Below are 18,212 nucleotides of genomic sequence, written 5' to 3' on the forward strand. Positions count from 1 at the left end.
TAAATCTGTACCAAACATACAAAAAAAAAAAAAACACCTAAACTTGTGCTTTCCAAAGCTCTAGGGTATTAGAGTTGTTTATATGGGATGGTGGGGTGACTGTTTATATGCAAGCAAATCATTAAATCTCTCTAGGCATCAATCCCCTCTGCAAAAGGAAAACAGGTCACATGAATTGTGAAGATTCAATGAAATACTGAACTAGTTAAGGAACATAAATAATCACTTTTAGTACACAGCAACCACTCAGGAAATGGGGCTTCCCTAGGGACTTAGATGGTAAAGAATCTCCTGCAATGTGGGAGACCTGGGTTCGATCCCTGGGTCATGAAGAGCCCCTGGAGAAGGGAATGACTACCCACTCCAGTATCTTGCCTGGAGAATCCCATGGACAGAGGAGCCTGGTGGGCTACAGTCATGGGACTGCAATGAGTTCGACATGACTGAGCAACAAATATACACAGTAAGCTTTCAGGAAATACTGGCAATCTTTACTCAGCAATGCATTACATGCTCAGAAGCAGTCTATGTGTACCACAGCCCATGCCATAGGATCCACGCGTTCCTTCTGATCTACGGTACACTGCTCTATTGTTTTTACTATGTCTTTCTTGTCTCTCTTCTACAGAGGCCACAGAGGAGGCTAAGGTTCATAAGATGGACCCGCGTTAAGGGTGGAGAAATAGGCTTATCAGATACAGCCCTGACAGCTGAATAATACTTGGATCATTTAAGCTACACCTGACTCTTTCTTAAGAGCATAGGAACTTTCTTCCTCACAGGCAGCCTTTCACTCATTAAAGAGTGGGCTCATCCACTCCACTCTCAAATCAGAAGTCTAGGCCACCCCATTTTGATCCTGGACCCTGCAGTAAACACCTCACCCAGTCCCCTCATGCCTCCGGCTACTGCTTTACCTATAATCCATTTACCATGCAGGGGACACAGCAATCTTTTAAAATATAAATCAGATCACTTCACGCCCCTGCTTAAATTCTTCCATGTGGTTCTCCATGCACTTTAAATCTGAAGGCCCCAAGCCTCTGGGGCCTGGTGTGTCTGGCCCCAGCCTGTTTCTCCACCAGCTCACACCTTCTCCCCACTGTCCTCCTCCTGCTAGTCTCCCAGCTCCTAGAACCTTACAGACCTCAATACAGCTCAGGACATCAGCAGAGCCATCTTCTGCCTACACTGCTCTCTTCTCTCCCATCCCTGGCACCCTTCAACACAGTGTCAGCCTAGAGTCACCTCCTCGGACACTTCCAACCACCTACTCCAATGGAGGTTCTGCCTGTTACTCTCAGGACCCTGCATCTTTCCTTCAGAGTATTTAAAACACTTTTAAAGTATATTATTAATTTATGCAGGGTTTGCCTGACTGCACTAACAAACAATATACTCCATGAAAGCCGAGGACTATTATCTTGTTTACTGTGGCATCTCCTGGGTCTGGCAAATAGTAGGTACCCAATTACTTACGGAATAAATGAATGAACAAATCAATGTAAAGGTGACCTCTGACCTACTATTTCTTATCAAATTACTTCTGTAATCAGAACTTTACAAATGGGACACGATCAGGAAGTTTACTTACAGGTCAGATATCTGGAATGGGTTAAATATACAAATGGTGGCTGCTGCTGCTGCTGCTGCTGCTAAGTTGCTTCAGTTGTGTCCAACTCTGTGCGACCCCATAGACGGCAGCCCACCAGGCTCCCCTGTCCCTGGGATTCTCCAGGCAAGAATACTGGAGTGGGTTGCCATTTCCTTCTCCAATGCATGAAAGTGAAAAGTGAAAGTGAAGTCGCTCAGTCGTGTCAGACTCTTCGAGACCCCATGGACTGCAGCCTACCAGGCTCCTCCACCCATGGGATTTTCCAGGCAAGAGTACTGGAGTGGGGTGCCATTGCCTTCTCTGACCAATGGTGGCCAAGTTCCCAGATGAGTCCATTAAAAGGGGTTCTGATCACCAACTCCAATGTAGGGAAGAAGGTTGCTTCACATGTGGGAGCCAGTGTACAATAAAGCGTGTACTGTAGATTAGAATACACACACAGAACACACGGCTGTGTGTTCACAGCTCAGTGCAATTCCGACACTACGTACCGGAGACAACACAGATTCCACAGGCAAAGGGCTCAGTCTGACAATACCATCCCCACTTCAGACCAGCTACAAGCCCAGATTGTTACATGTAGCACATCTGACCCACCACCTACAGACTGCAAGTTCTCCTGAGCCCCTTCTTGTGTTCAACTAATTTGCTCAAGTGGCTCATGGAACTCAAAAAACCCGTTTACTTCCTAGATCACCAGTTTATTCTAAAAGGTTGTAACTCGGGAACAGTCAGATGGAGGACATGCAGAGGGCAAGGCATGTGGGAAGCAGAGAGGACCCTGCACCCCCTCTCTGGGCCCCACTCTTGCAGAACCTCCACATGCTCACCAACCCAGAAGCTCTCCAAACCAAACCGCTCCTCTGTGGAGTTTCAAAGGTTTCCTCACACAGGCATAATTGAGTACATCTGCCCTTTCCAGCTGTGAAAAGAAGCGAAGCTGAAAGCAAAGGAGAAAGGAAAGATATAAGCATCTGAATGCAGAGTTCCAAAGAATAGCAAGGAGAGATAAGAAAGCCTTCCTCAGTGATCAATGAAAGAAATAGAGGAAAACAACAGAATGGGAAAGACTAAAGATCTCTTCAAGAAAATTAGAGATACCAAGGGAACATTTCATGCAAAGATGGGCTCAATAAAGGACAGAAATGGTATGGACCTAACAGAAGCAGAAGATATTAAGAAGAGGTGGCAAGAATACACAGAAGAACTGTACAAAAGAGAGCTTCACGACCCAGATAATCATGATGGTGTGATCACTTATCTAGAGCCAGACATCCCGGAATGTGAAGTCAAGTGGGCCTTAGAAAGCATCACTACGAACAAAGCTAGTGCAGGTGATGGAACTCCAGTTGAGCTCTTCCAAATCCTGAAAGATGATGCTGTGAAAGTACTGCACTCAATATGCCAGCAAATTTGGGAAACTCAGCAGTGGCCACAGGACTGGAAAAGGTCAGTTTTCATTCCAATCCCAAAGAAAGGCAATGCCAAAGAATGCTCAAACTACCACACAATTGCACTCATCTCACATGCTAGTAAAGTAATGTTCAAAATTCTCCAAGCCAGGCTTCAGCAATATGTGAACCATGAACTTTCAGATGTTCAAGTTGGTTTTAGAAAAGTCAGAGGAACCAGAGACCAAATTGCCAACATTTGCTGGATCATCAAAAAAGCAAGAGAGTTCCAGAAAAACATCTATTTCTGCTTTATTGACTATGCCAAAGCCTTTGACTGTGTGGATCACAATAAACTGTGGAAAATTCTGAAAGAGATGGGAATACCAGACCACCTGACCTGCCTCTTGAGAAATTTGTATGCAGGTTAGGAAGCAACAGTTAGAACTGGACATGGAACAACAGACTGGTTCCAAATAGGAAAAGGAGTACATCAAGGCTGTATATTGTCATCCTGCTTATTTAACTTATATGCAGAGTACATCATGAGAAATGCTGGGCTGGAAGAAGCATAAGCTGGAATCAAGACTGCCGGAAGAAGTATCAATCACCTCAGATATGCAGATGACACCATCCTTATGGCAGAAAGTGAAGAGGAACTAAAAAGCCTCTTGATGAAAGTGAAAGAGGAGAGTGAAAAAGTTGGCTTAAAGCTCAACATTCAGAAAACGAAGATCATGGCATCTGGTCCAAACACTTCATGGGAACAGTTCAGGAAACAGTGTCAGACTTGATTTTTTGGGGCTCCAAAATCACTGCAGATGGTGATTGCAGCCATGAAATTAAAAGATACTTACTTCTTGGAAGGAAAGTTATGACCAACCTAGATAGCATTTTAAAAACCAGAGACATTATTTTGCCAACAAAGGTCCGTTAGGTCAAGGCTATGGTTTTTCCAGTAGTCATGTATGGATGCGAGAGCTGGACTGTGAAGAAAGCTGAGCGCCGAAGAATTGATGCTTTTGAACTGTGGTGTTGGAGAAGACTTGAGAGTCCCTTGGACTGCAAGGAGATCCAACCAGTCTATCCTAAAGGAGATCAGTCCTGGGTGTTCATTGGAAGTACTGATGCTAAAGCTGAAACTCCAGTACTTTGGCCACCTCATGCAAAGAGTTGACTCAGTGAAAAGACCCTGATGCTGGGAGGGATTGGGGGCAGGAGGAGAAGGGGACGACAGAGGATGAGATGGCTGGATGGCATCACCGACTTGATGGACATGAGTTTGGGTAAACTCCGGGGGTTGGTGATGGACAGGGAACCTGGCGTGCTGTGATTCATGGGGTTGTAAAGAGTCAGACACGACTGAGCAACTGAACTGACTGACTGACTGCCCTCTCCAGAGGTCAGGAGATAGGACTGAACTATCCAGTCCTCTAATCACAAGGTTGGTTCTCCTGGCAACTAGTTCCCACTCAAGGATGCTTTCCAAGTCACTTCACTAACAGAAAAGACACCTTTATTTCTCTCATCTTTGAAGAAATTCTAAGAGTTTTAGGAGTTCCATGCTAGAAACAGGGGCTATGTTTAATGTAATATTTCTTATTATAAATCACCATATCACACCCAAGAATATCTGTTTCAATACACTGTGTAGTTGGATCATTTTTGATGGCACAACCTAAATTCTGGGGAAAGGGGGTCACTTACTTGCCAGTACCTCTTGTGTTCACAAGAGTACTTCAGACAACAGACGGCAACAGGAACTCACATGGAGAATCAAGTAGTGGGGGGGACCACATAAATGGAGAAATAAAAGGAAAACAGGAATAAAAAACAAACGGAATACTTCAAAGATGACCAGCTGTTCCTGTGACTGGTCAGTGGAAGCCACCATTATTTTATCATGTCTGTTTCCATGTCTGTTTGACTGTCTGATGGTGACTTGTAAGTTTTCAGAGAGCAGGAGCCACAACATGTACATTTTCCCATGTTCTGCAAACTCTTAGCATAGTATTATGTGTCCTAATTACTCCAAAGAACTGGCCTTTGCCTGGTGTGCCTTATACCCAGGATATGCCATAATGACTAGCACTATATTAATTTGCAGTTATTTATATATTGAATATCAACATTCTAAAGTCATTTTTATGGGCATATGTATTTTCATTGTGTTCACATACTGTCTCCTTAGCCAGACACATTTACATCTTCAGAAGATAAATTTTTAAAAGAAGAAAAGGGCAGAACACCAAGAAAAGCTAAAAAATTTCATCAAGATGAGGAAGTCCAAAATGTAAAACGAGGACTTCCCTGCTTGTTCAGTGGTTACGAATCCACCTGCCAATGCAGGGGACCCAGGTTCAGTCCCTGGTCCCGGAAGATCCCACACGTCGCAGGGCAACTAAGCCCGTGCACCACAACTACTGAAGCTCCCGTGCTCTGCAACAGGAGAATCCACGGCAACGAGAAGCCCACACACCGCAGCTGGAGAACAGCCCCACCCACCACTGTAGAGAAGAGCCCTCGCAGCAACTAAGACTCAGCACAGCCCAGAATAAACAAAGAAACGCAAAGGTCCACATCCAAAGGTAAAACGAGCTGAGGTTCCTGAGAAAAGCCAACTGCAGTGAAAAGGGGATTCTGCGGAGCAGAAAGAAAAAGGCCGCTGTACGTGTTCTATTATTAAGAGACAGGGAGATACAGACTCATTCAATGACAACTTTTTTTGTCCTAGAAAGGACAAAACAAAATTGTTTTGTTTTAAAATTAGAAAAAACATTTTGTTTTTTTTAAATTTTTAAATTTTGTTCTTAAATTAGAAAAAAAAAATTAGAAAAAACAAAATAAAACTCTATTCCAGAAGGATGAACAAGTCGATATAAGAGGAAACTAAAGACCGAGACATTCCAGGAAACGAGGGTATCTAGGTGCTTAGTGTCAGTTAAATTCCCCAAAGGCAGTACTGTATTTCACAGCACTGTTCTCCAACCTTCTTCATATCATGGCACACACAGAAAATACTAATATTTGTCTGGCCCACTGTAGTACCCTATGGTAAAGAATACCAGTCTTTGGAAGCTCCCTGGTTGGCCAGCTTGGGAGCTCTGGCTACAAGGGCCAAAAGAATCCATTTCTTATGTGCCTGTAAGAATTCCCATTGCCCCAGTACTTGGATACTATAAGAATTGGAAAGCTGACCTAGGATCAAAGGAGATATGGCTACATCCTAGCCTGTGTTCACACGTTCATCAAGAATATGCAAGCCTAGCTGTCTTTGCAGTGGATTGAATCATGGTCTTCAAACAGATATGACCATGCACTAATGCCAGGAATCTGTGAATGTGACCTTCTCTGGAAAAAGAACCTCTGTAGCGTTATCAAGTTAAGGATTTCATGATGAGATCCATCCCAGATTTAGGGTGGCCCTACATCCAATGATGTATTAAAAAGCAGAGACATCATTTTGCCTAACAAAGGTCTGTTTAGTCAAAGCTACGTTTTTTTCCAGCGGTCATGTATTGATGTGAGAGATGGACTGTAAAGAAGGCTGAGCACCGAAAAATTGATGCTTTCAAACTGTGGTGCTGGAGAAGACTCTGGAGAGTCCCTTGGACAGCAAAGAGATCAAACCAGTCAATCTTAAAGGAAATCAACCCTGAATATTCACTGGAAGGACTGACGCTGAAGCTGAAGCTCCAATACTTGGACCACCTGATGCGAAGAGCTGATTTTTCTTGGAAAAGACTCTAATGCTCAAAAAGACTGAAGGCAAAAGAAGGAGACAGCAGAGAATGAGATGTTTAGATAGCATCACCAACTCAATGGACATGACTCTGAGCCAACTCCAAGAGATAATGGATAACAGAGGAGCCTGTCATGCTGCAGTCCACTGCGTAAAGAGCTGAACACGACTTAGCGACTGAACAACAACACATCCAATGATGGGTGTCGTTCTAAAAGAAAGGCAAGAGATTTGGAACTCAGGCACCAGGAAGAAGGCCATGTACAGACAGAGTTCAGAGTTCTGTAACTGTCAGAAGATGGAAGAAGCGAGGAAGAACTCACCCTCTGAAGAAGGGAGTAGGGCCCAGCCAACACCATAATTTGGACTTTGGGCCTCCAGAACTGTGAGAGAATTAATTTCCCTACAAGAGCCCCAAGAAACTAAGATAATCCTCTTTTTCTTTTGCTGACAGACAAAAGTTTACAGGACATGCGGAAAGCAACAGAAATGTAAACATCTGGATTTCTGCAATGACCTTGACAAAAACTTGTGAAAAAGTTTGGATAAGCAACCACACCTCTCTCGTGGACTGAATTCTGGGCCAGAGGTACAAATGCAGCCTGAGACTGCTGCTCAGCAGAATCCCTCTGCTTCCCATCAGAATGGAAGTTCCTTGAGAGAAGGGCAGTTTTTGCCTGTTTTGTTCACTGCTACATCCCAGTGCCTAGAACTGTGGCAGGACAACATCAGGGTTTTCACCATATGAGCCAATTCATTACCTTTGTGTTCTCGTCTTGATCTGGCTTCTGTTTTCTTTTTTTACTTCGGCTGTGAAACTGTACCACTTCTACCAGCTCCCTGTCATTCCTTGGGGGAGAGCAGGCTGCTGCAGCTCCAGAGACTACAGGTCCTACAGGAGAACCTTTGGGGGTCACAGCAGGAGCGCCCTGCAGCTCTTCCTGGAGCTCCTGGAAGAAGCTGGCAGCATTCTTCCTCTGGCCTCTGACAAGAGATTCGGGTTGGGGAGCTGGCTCTGTTGCCAAGGATGCCAGGGTCCCCGTACCTCTCTTCTTCTCTCTCTTTTTTCTGACTCTTTTCTCTTCTGTTTCATCTTCTGTCTCTCCTGTTTGTTTGAACACAAAAAGGAAAAATAAATACTTTGTGCTTCAGCTGTCACCAATATCAAATCATATGAATGCACACGTCCATATGTCACAGTTTACAAACACCCAGAAATACACACAAAGAAGATATTTGTTTTTCTTCGGAGGGTCGTATTCAGTATCTGCACAATTCAGAGACTCCAAAGCACTTAGTCATCTTTTCCCAAGGTAATTACATTCATGTCTTTGACTCTTAGTACAATTACCTAGTCCTTACCTTGGTCCTGACTAAAAGTGTCATCATGACAACACCCCAGGAACTGGTAATCCTAGCTGGCTCACAGTCTGTACCAAAAATGTAAGTACATCCACCACTGCTTCTTTTTAACACTCTCTAGGGTTACAGGTGGGTACCACAGTCTTCCTATTTCCTTTCATGGTTATAAACTAAAATGAATCTAAGACAACTAGCTTAATTTGAAAGGCTTTGAAAGTGAAAAAGTGAAAGCCGCTCAGTTGCGTCCGACTCTTTGTGACACCATGGACTCCTCTGTCCGTGGAATTTTCAGGCAAGAACACTGGAGTGGGCAGTCATTTCCTTCTGTAGGGGATCTTCCTGACCCAGGGATCAAATCCGGGTCTCTTGCATTGCAGGCAGATTCTTTACCATCTGAGCCACCAGGGAAGCCCAAGATCAACCTAAGACAATTGGCTAAATTTGAATCCCTTTATTTGCAACTAATATACCTCCCCTTTATTTTAACTGTTTAAACTCTGACCAGTCACCTGAAGGTTCGGACAAGAACTCTAGGCCTCACTACTGACTGACAGTATGAATATCACAGGGCTCTCTAAATATTAGCTGAGTATTTATGCTTGTTTGTATTTTCTCAGATTCTTATTCAGTAAATGTGTATCAGACTTCTTTACCACTGGACCCGACCCCAGTAGTCAGTGGTAAAGAATGCACCTTGCAATGTAGGGGACACATACTTGATACCTGCTTCTGGAAGATTCCACATGCTGTGGGGCAACTAAGCCTGTGGGCCACAATGACTGAGCCCACGAACTGCGACTACTGACGCCTGTGCGTCTAGAGCCTGTGTTCTGCAACAAGAGAAGTCCCCACAAGGAGAAGCCAGAGCACCACCACTAGAGAAGAGCTCTTGCTCATGCTCACCGCAACTAGAGAAAAGCCCAGGTAGGTGCAGCATTGAAGACCCAGTGCAGCCAAAACTTAAATTTAAAATACAAACCTTTAATAAGAAAATATATGTATTTAGAGTCGATGAGAAAACCTTGGTCAAGATGTGGAGTAGAAGGATGTATGCTCATCTCCTCCTGCAAGAGTACCAAAATTGCAACTAGCTGTTGAACAATCATTGACAGGAAGATGCTGGAACTCACCAAAAAAAAAAGACACCCCATGTCCAAAGACAAAGAAGAAGCCATAGCCAGATGTAGGAGGGGTGCAAACACAATAAAACCAAAACCCATAGCCGGTGGGTGGGCGACCCACAGACTGCAGAACAATAAAACCAAAGAAGCTCTCACCCTGCCGTGAAGGTTCTGAACCCCACGTCAGGCTTCCCAGCCTGAGGATATAACACAAGAACTTGGAATCCCCAGGGAATCTGGCCTTGAGGGCCAGTGGGATTTGATTACAGGCCTTCCAAAGGACTGAAAGAAACAGAGACTCCAGTCTTTGGAGGTCACAAGCAAAATTTTGTACATACCAAGACCCAGAGGAGAGGAGCAATGACTTCAAAGGATACTGAACCTAAAGTACCTGCTAGTGTGGGAGGGCCTCCTCGGGAGGTGCGGGTTGGCAGGGGCTCACCACAGGGACAGGGGCACTGGAAAGTCTCCCTTAGAGTAAACCCTCCTGGAGTTTGCCATTAACCCTACAGTAGAGCCCTCAGACCCCAGGGCTGGGATGCCTCAGGCCAACTACCAAGGAGGCAGTGCAACCCCACCCATCAGCAGACAATTGGATCAAAGCTTTACTGAGCAAGGCCCTGCCCATCAGAGCCAGACCTAGTCCCTCCTATCAACAAAAGCTTGAGTAAGAGACAGTTGCTCAGTTGTGTTTGACTCTTTGCAACCCCATTTTGTCATAATAAAAATGACAAATAATATACAAGGGAACTGCCATCAGGCTATAAGCTGATTTCTCAACAGAAACTCTACAAGCCAGAAGGGAATGGCATGACATATTTAAAGTGATGAAAGAGAAGAACCTACAACCAAGAATACTCTATCCAGTAAGACTCTCCTTCAGATATGATGGAGAAATTAAAAGCTTTCCAGACAAGTAAAAGTTAAGAGAATTCAGCACTATGGAACCAGCTTTACAACAAATGCTAAATGAACTTTCGGCAGGAAACACAAGAAAAGGGAAAGACCTATACAATTAAGACAATGGTAATAATATAGGAGGATATTATTATATTATATACAGTAATAAAATAATATGATCATACATATAGGTCCTTCGATGTAAATGGATTAAATGCACCAACCAAAAGACACTGGGTGGGTGAAAAATGTGCATGTATGCACTTCCACTTATCACATCACTCTACTTGATCCCCCCTAAATTCTATGTAATTATTTTATATTGTTAATCATGTTCCCATTACGACTTGCAATTGTAATTATCTTTTACTTTTTGTCTGGCTATTGACTGTGAAAACTGATAAACATCTTTTACTCTGTAATTATGTAACTACTACTCACTTAACACTATTGTATCATGATTGGTCAACAGAAAAATAATAGAACTCTGTATCACCAAAACTAGGATCTAGTAGAAAAACCTGTAATCACTTTTAAAAATCCAGATGCATATCAGAATTATCTTGAATTTTTTTGAAAAATACAAATGCTCAGGTAGTTTTTTTCTTCAGAGCTCCAGATATGTTTCTAATGAGCACTCATGTTTAAAAACAATAAGACTATAGATGATCTTTTACTTTTCACCTAGTTTCACTTTTTCTATTTCATAGTCAGTGCTCCCGTTTCATTTAGTTTATGTTCTCCAATTTCTCCATTTCTTTCCTTCTAAAAAACTTTTGTATACATATGTATAATATATATATTTAAGAAAACTTGAGTTTTTGCCTAACTAAAAAAATTACATTTTGATTCCACTTGTTTGACTTAGTATAAACAGAATGCTAGATTTCTAATTAAAAAATAGATATGCACAAGCAACAAAGGTTTACTGTATAGCACATAGAACTATAGTCAATATCTTGTAATAACCTATGATGGAAAATAATTTCAAAAAATAATATGTGTATTTGTATAAATAACCTTGCTGTGCACCTGAAACATTGTAAGTCAACTATATTTCAATAAAATACACACATTAAATAAAGAGCCAACTAAACTTTGGCTTTAGGGATATAAAAACAAGTAGATACTGCCCATGTCTTCAGAGCTCCAAGTTCCAGCCTGTGTTAATACAAACTATATTTAGGATTCTGCAGATACAGTCTTCTCTAGGACTTCTCAAGGTCAGAGACTAAGTCTTCTCTGTCTTCCAACATTTCCAAAGGCCCAGAGATACTCTGTCCACAGTACAAGTCAATACAAGTGAGGGAGGTGGAGACAGACAGTGTGGGGCTTAGAACCCAATCTCTTCAAGTTACTAGCTGGGTGAACTTCCAAGTTTTTTAACTTCTAGTGCTTATTTCTACAATAATGCTATTTGTCTTGTAATAATAGTATCAATGACAATATCTATTTCATAGAATTGTTGTGATAATTAAATGAGTATATACATGTAAAGTATGGAGTATATGGTAAAACCGCAATGCTTTTTTAGCTATTATTTTTATTCCAAGCTATGTAATGAGCTTAGAATTTTGAGCAACTGGCTCCAAAATAAAACAGCAACATCACACTACAAATTGAAGAAATGTGTTTGACCTATACGGCACTAATGCCTAATGATTTCTGGTGCATGAAGGAGTGTCATCTTCCCTGGGGCAAATTCTTCAGAGTGTGTAGAATTGGCTCCTTGCTGAAGTGCCAGGAGTTTCCCAGCCTTTAATGGATAATTTTCCTTTTCCGCAATCAAGATGAAGGAAGGCGAGCATAAGTCAGCCAACTCAAGGCTGAAAGGTCGTGAAAAGCTTCATGTGAAACCGTTCTCTGAAGTCACTAAAAGACTGGGTCCCAAAGCGACAAGGTGCCACCAATGCCCGAGGGTCAGGCGGATCTGGGGGTGCGTGGGGGAAAGGGGCTTGCCAGAGGTCGGGAGTGAGAAAGGACGCTATTTCCAGAGCATGAGGTCCTGTGCACATCTCCTCGTTAAGTCTGAAAGCCTTAATGCTTTCGACAAGCAAGCCGGTTGGCCCCCACACTCAGGAACGAGTTGGGACATCTGATTCATAGAAAGACTCACAAACCCCGGTCGTAGGCGAGGGGAGGGTGCAGGACCCATTATCTGAACCAGGTTGTACGAGCCGAAGGGTGCTCCAGGAGCCTGAGGCCAGCCAGGTACGGGGTTCTCAAGTCGGCTCTCCACGTGGGCTCCGAGGCCCCGCACTCACCAAAGTCGTAGAGGTTCTGGAGCAAAGAGTCCAGAAGGGCCTGAGAACCGGGAGGCCCAGAGATCGCCAACCTGGGTCTCCTGAGCCATCGTGAGGCCAGCGGGCCGCAGCAAGACAGGGCAGATCTTGCGGACCTCCCGCCGCTCGGCGTCCGCTTCCGGTTTCCGACGGGCTGCGCGCGCCGCAAGTCCCTGCGCGGCTTCCGTCCTGGTTAAGATGGCGGCGCCCGGGGTCCTGTGGAGCGGCCGTAGAGGGTGCTGCCGCCCTAGGCGAGGTCGGGCCGCCCCGCGCGGAAGAACCGCCCACAGCAGCACCACCACCACTGCTTAGCAAAGAATCGCAGGCCACGCCCGGGACAACAGCCGCAGCATGGATCATTCCAGTTCATCCAACTCTTGTTTCTCCGTTGGCTCCACCAGTCCCGGGGCTGTCGTGCTTCTCTACTCGGTATGCGCCCAGGGGAGCGAGGCCGGGGCGGGGCTGCGAGAGGACCCGCTTCTCTTGGTCCCGGGTTCCTCCGGGCTGCGACCCGAGGTCCGAAGGAGTGGGTCCGAGATCCCCAGAGGAGAGACTAGGTGATTGATTTGGTTTCCAGGGCGACGGTGTATCTCGGTGTGTGTGAACGTCAGTATGCTTTTAGAAGTTTGTCTTGGTGATGGTTCCTGCCCGCTTGTTCCTTCCCTTTCACTCCACCGGGCATGGGGCCTTCAGGAAGCCTCTGACACAAAAACGAGGGAGTAGTTGGGAATCTCCCTCTCTAGCGAGGGCGTGTCGAACTACCTTTTGGTTGATTTCTCGAACCGGAGAATCCTGCGGGTCTGACCCAACCTGAGGTAGCCTGTGGTTCCCCATCCCGCTCTTTTGCAGGTGTGATATTCCTGGGAGAAAAAGTATTTGGCTTGTATGTGTGCATCGAGTTTCTAAGACTTCTAATCTAAGAAGATTTGGAGCTTCTGGAAATTTTTATTGTGTTTCTGTCTCTGTCCATCATTGTACTTTTCCCACAAGTGATTTTTAAAGACAGCTAATGGCACCCGACCTCCCTACAATTGGCCTTTTCACCGCCTAAACCCCTTCTCCTGATTTTAACTTTTTTGCCAACGGAATGTTGGTAACTCACTGTTTCATGAAGAAATTTTGAGGCAGAAATTTGTAGCTCTCAATATTGCACTACCCTGGGGCAATTGACTTTAAAAAAAATTAATTTTTATTTACCATAAGAAGAAATAAAAGTGCATATTTTAAAGTCATGTTATCTATGTTCTGGCTTAAATCTAAGGTTAATTTATGTAGGAACGTGGTAACAGGGAAAACGTGAAAGAGCAAAGTAAACAAGAAACTCAGTTTCAGAAAAGAATGTACATATGATAAAGAATCAACCTGCAATGCAGGTGACCCGGGTTGGATCCCTGGGTCTGGAAGATCCCCTAGGGACAGGATTGGCAACCCTCTGCAGTGTTCTTGCCTGGGAAATCACATGGACACAGGAGCCTGGCAGGCTAGTCTATGGGGTTGCACAGAATTGGACATGACTTAGTGACTGAACAACAACAACAACAAAACCCACCTCTACCTTCAAATTGGGAAATCAGTGGAACATGGGAAAACGTCTGTTCCCTTGCTGTGAAGAGCCTGGACTTATAATTGCTGCTAATTGTCCACTCTCCTAAGGTTTATCACTTGACCTCTCTCTTCATTGACCTCACTTCATAGTTCAGTGAAATATTTCAACCTTGGAATGTAGTGAAGAGGGTTACGGTGTAGCTCTGACTCCCTATAGGTAGCTTTTTCAGCCCTAAACTGGTTTATGAATTAACAGCAATTTTCCACATGTGTATTAAAGGAAGTAATTGAATTTTTATTTCCTCCGCTCACCAAAGGTAAGACTTTGGTCCACTTTTTCACGTGAAAAACTAAAGCAATTGCATGTACACTGTTACTACTTTTGAAGCTAGACAGCAACCCTCACTACTCTTAAGACTACAGTCTTTAGTTTCTTATTAACCTGAAGTTTTTCTTACTGGTTCAGACCGCCCTTATATATTTCGTTGCCAGGCTCTTAATTGTGCAACACGCTGATCTTAAGAGATGTTTTAGAAACCACTGATTGTAGCAGATGTTGCAGTAGTAGGTACCTACAGTGTTCTAGTCAGCATTGACAGGGTCCAAGATACGGAAGTTAAAGATCCACCTCTTGCCTTTAGGGACTTCACAGGAGATCATGAAAATAAATAATCATAATTAAGTGAGATAAGGGCTTCCCAGGTGGCGTTAGTAGTAAAGAACATGCCTACCAATGCAGGAGACATAGAGATGTGAGTTGAATCCCTGGGTTGGGAAGATACCCTGGAGGAGGGCATGGCAGCCCATTCCAATGTTCTTGCCTGCAGAACCCCATGGACTGGTGGGTTACAGTTCATCCATGGGGTCATGAAGAGTCAGACACAACTGAATCAACTTAGTACCTAGGCAAGTGAGATAAGCGCAGTGATTGAAGTATGCTGAGTATGCTGTGGGAGGATAAGGAGGAGCACCCAACCTGTCTGGGAACTTGGAGAAGGCTTCTAAGAAAATATGACACCTGAAATGAGATTTTAAAATATGAATGGTAGATGAGGAAGAGGAAGACTACCCTAGATGCCAGTGTAAGAAGACCACATCCTAGCATGTTTGGGGGAACCAAAATAGACAGGGTAGAATAAACGGAATATGAGAAGCACCGCGGGATCATGGAAAAAGCAAGAGTTCCAGAAAAACATCTATTTCTGCTTTATTGACTATGCCAAAACCTTTGACTGTGTGGATCACAATAAACTGTGGAAAATTCTGAAAGAGATGGGAATACCAGACCACCTGACCTGCCTCTTGAGAAATCTGTATGCAGGTCAGGAAGCAACAGTTAGAACTGGACATGGAACAACAGACTGGTTCCCAATAAGAAAAGGAGTACATCAAGGCTGTATATTGTCACCCTGTTTATTTAACTTATATGCAGAGTACATCATGAGAAATGCTGGACTGAAAGAAACACAAGCTGGAATCAAGATTGCCGGGAGAAATATCATTAACCTCAGATATGCAGATGACACCACCCTTATGGCAGAAAGTGAAGAGGAACTCAAAAGCCTCTTGATAACAGTGAAACAGGAGAGTGAAAAAGTTGGCTTAAAGCTCAACATTCAGAAAACGAAGATCATGGCATCCGGTCCCATCACTTCATGGGAAATAGATGGGGAAACAATGGAAACTGTGTCAGACTTTATTTTTGGGGGCTCCAAAATCACTGCAGATGGTGACTGCAGCCATGAAATTAAAAGACGCTTACTCCTTTGGAAGGAAAGTTATGACCAACCTAGATATCATATTCAAAAGCAGAGACATAACTTTGCCAACAAAGGTCCGTCTAGTCAAGGCTATGGTTTTTCCTGTGGTCATGTATGGATGTGAGAGTTGGACTGTGAAGAAGGCTGAGCACTGAAGAATTGATACTTTTGAACTGTGGTGTTGGAGAAGACTCTTGAGAGTCCCTTGGACTGCAAGGAGATCCAGCCAGTCCATTCTAAAGGAGATCAGCCCTGGGATTTCTTTGGAAGGAATGATGCTAAAGCTGAAACTCCAGTACTTTGGCCACCTCACGTGAAGAGTTGACTCATTGGAAAAGACCCTGATGCTGGGAGGGATTGGGGGCAGGAGGAGAAGGGGACAACAGAGGATGAGATGGCTGGATGGCATCACAGGCTTGATGGACGTGAGTCTGAGTGAACTCCGGGAGTTGGTGCTGGACAGGGAGGCCTGGCGTGCTGCGATTCATGGGGTTCTAAAGAGTCAGACATGACTGAGCGACTGAACTGAACTGAATTGAGAAGCACTGCTAAGCGATGGGCAGAGGATATTTCCTAAAGGAAGTTTATATGTTTAAATGTCCTTAAGGATAAATCTTAAACTTTATGAGGCAACCATTTTTTTATTTTTTTGGCTGCGCCATGTGGGACCTTGGTTTCCTGACTAGGGATTGAACCTGTTCCCCCTGTGCAGTTTTAACCCCCAGATCGCCAGGGAAGTCCCTACAGGGCATCATTTAAGGATGATCGGATTTGTATTTTTCAAAGTCCAAGAGAACTGCTGCTGCTGCTGCTGCTGCTGCTAAGTTGCATCAGTTGTGTCCGACTCTGTTCGACCCCATAGACAACAGCCCAACAGGCTCCTCTGTCCCTGGGATTCTCCAGGCAAGAATACTGGAGTGGGTTGCCATTTCCTTCTCCAATGCATGAAAGTGAAAAGTGAAAGTGAAGAAGACTACTAGGTTTCTCAAATGATTGTGTGGATGATCTCTTTTACTTAAGCAAAGACTGTAGAATTAGAATCTGGTTAGGGAAGGAATCTGATCTGGAAGCATGAAGATCAGTTAGGACTCTATTGCCACAGTTCAGGGAAGTGATTGATGAAAGCCTGAAGTCAGGCAGTGGCAGTGAGTCTGTGGAGAAGGGAGATGGGTGAGTTTGTCTGGTGCTCGGGATAGTTACATGTGGCGGCTAAGAGGCTGAAGCTGACTCCCGATTTCTGCGATAGGGCGCCTGGACAGATGATGCCACCTTTCACTGATAAGAAAGAGCAAGAGGAACAGGTTTAGTTGGGGTTATACAATAGTAATTTCAGTTTAGGATGTGGGGAGTTGGAGATGTAAGAGGCAACATTATGATTTTTAACTTGTGAATTATCTTGTTATGGACCTAATACATCACAAAGTATTGGGGAAACATCCAAATACAGTTAGAAATATGGTATTTCTAATGATATGATCTATAAATATATTTCATATGATATTTAAATATGATACCAGAGTGAAAGAGGATGATCTGGCCTTAATACATGGATATGACAGCCATCCGCAAGTAGGTTGTATCTGAAGCCATAGGTCTGCTTGGAATCTTCCAGTGATACCACAGATGAAAAGCAGACTGGGACTGGGTAATTACTGGGTGTACCCATAACCCAAGTTAGAACTTCCTATTAGAGTCTGAATGAAAAGTCTCGTCCTTTTACAGTGTCCTACAAGACTACACAGTCGGGCAACTGCTCTGTCTCTTATTTGACTCATCTTGCTCGCTGGTATTCAGCCACACTGGCCTTCTGTTTCTCAGAAGTAAGCATGCTCCCTCCTCAGAGTACTTAAAGTCCTCTCTGTACAACATGCTGTGTTTTCCCAGAACTTTGCATTGCTGGCCTTTTATTATTATTATTATTATTATTATTATTATTATTATTATTATTGAGATCCCAGCTCAAGCATCATCTCCTCAAAGAGACCTTACCCCCACCACACACTCAGTCTAAAGTAGCTCTCCAATCACTCTTGATTAGTTACTGTTTTATTTTCTTTATATTCTGTCTTCAGTGTTATGCTACAACAGTCTTATCCTGACTTTCAAAGCTCATTAACTTGTATGAAGTTTGCAACCCTATGGTTAAAACACTGCTATTATTAAAAATTAAAGATTATTATATAAATTTCCATTAAATAAATTCTGTTAAAAATAGTTAATACAACTCAGCACTTCCTCATTAGTTTACTAAATTTCACTGTTATGCTCTTGAAGTTATTTATGTCACACTGTAAGGTGGAAATCCTAAAGTACAGTGGCTCCTTCCATCTCCTCCTAACTCTGTGTTTAGTAAGGTTGTGTTGGTAGCTTGAGGCTTCCCCGGTGGCGCTAGTGGTAAAGGACCCGCCTGCCAATGCAGGAGAGGTAAGAGACAGAGGTTCGATTCCTGGGTCGGGAAGACCCCCTGGAGGAGGGCATGGCAACCCGCTCCAGT

General features: G+C 43.8%; 2 protein-coding genes across 3 annotated transcripts in view; one reads left to right on the top strand and one right to left on the bottom strand.

Moving 5' to 3' along the window:
* Positions 1 to 12,606, bottom strand: part of C28H1orf131 (chromosome 28 C1orf131 homolog) — a gene marked incomplete at its 5' end in the record, with an annotated part of 32,807 nt that extends 20,201 nt beyond the window's left edge. Inside the window, 2 exons of the mRNA XM_002698783.6 lie at positions 7,510 to 7,853; positions 12,396 to 12,606. Of these exons, the coding sequence (XP_002698829.2) occupies positions 7,510 to 7,853; positions 12,396 to 12,606 (555 nt within the window). The remainder of the gene's footprint in view (positions 1 to 7,509; positions 7,854 to 12,395) is intronic.
* Positions 12,607 to 12,608: 2 nt separating this feature from the next.
* The window catches only part of GNPAT (glyceronephosphate O-acyltransferase), a 40,672-nt gene continuing 35,068 nt past the window's right edge, over positions 12,609 to 18,212 (top strand). For both annotated transcript variants that reach the window (XM_024986720.2, NM_001103286.1), the window contains 1 exon segment: positions 12,609 to 12,842. In XM_024986720.2, coding sequence (XP_024842488.1) covers positions 12,765 to 12,842 — 78 coding nt within the window. In that variant the 5' untranslated portion in view covers positions 12,609 to 12,764.

Source organism: Bos taurus, chromosome 28 (genome assembly GCF_002263795.3).
Source record: "Bos taurus isolate L1 Dominette 01449 registration number 42190680 breed Hereford chromosome 28, ARS-UCD2.0, whole genome shotgun sequence".
NCBI classification, from domain to species: domain Eukaryota; kingdom Metazoa; phylum Chordata; class Mammalia; order Artiodactyla; family Bovidae; genus Bos; species Bos taurus.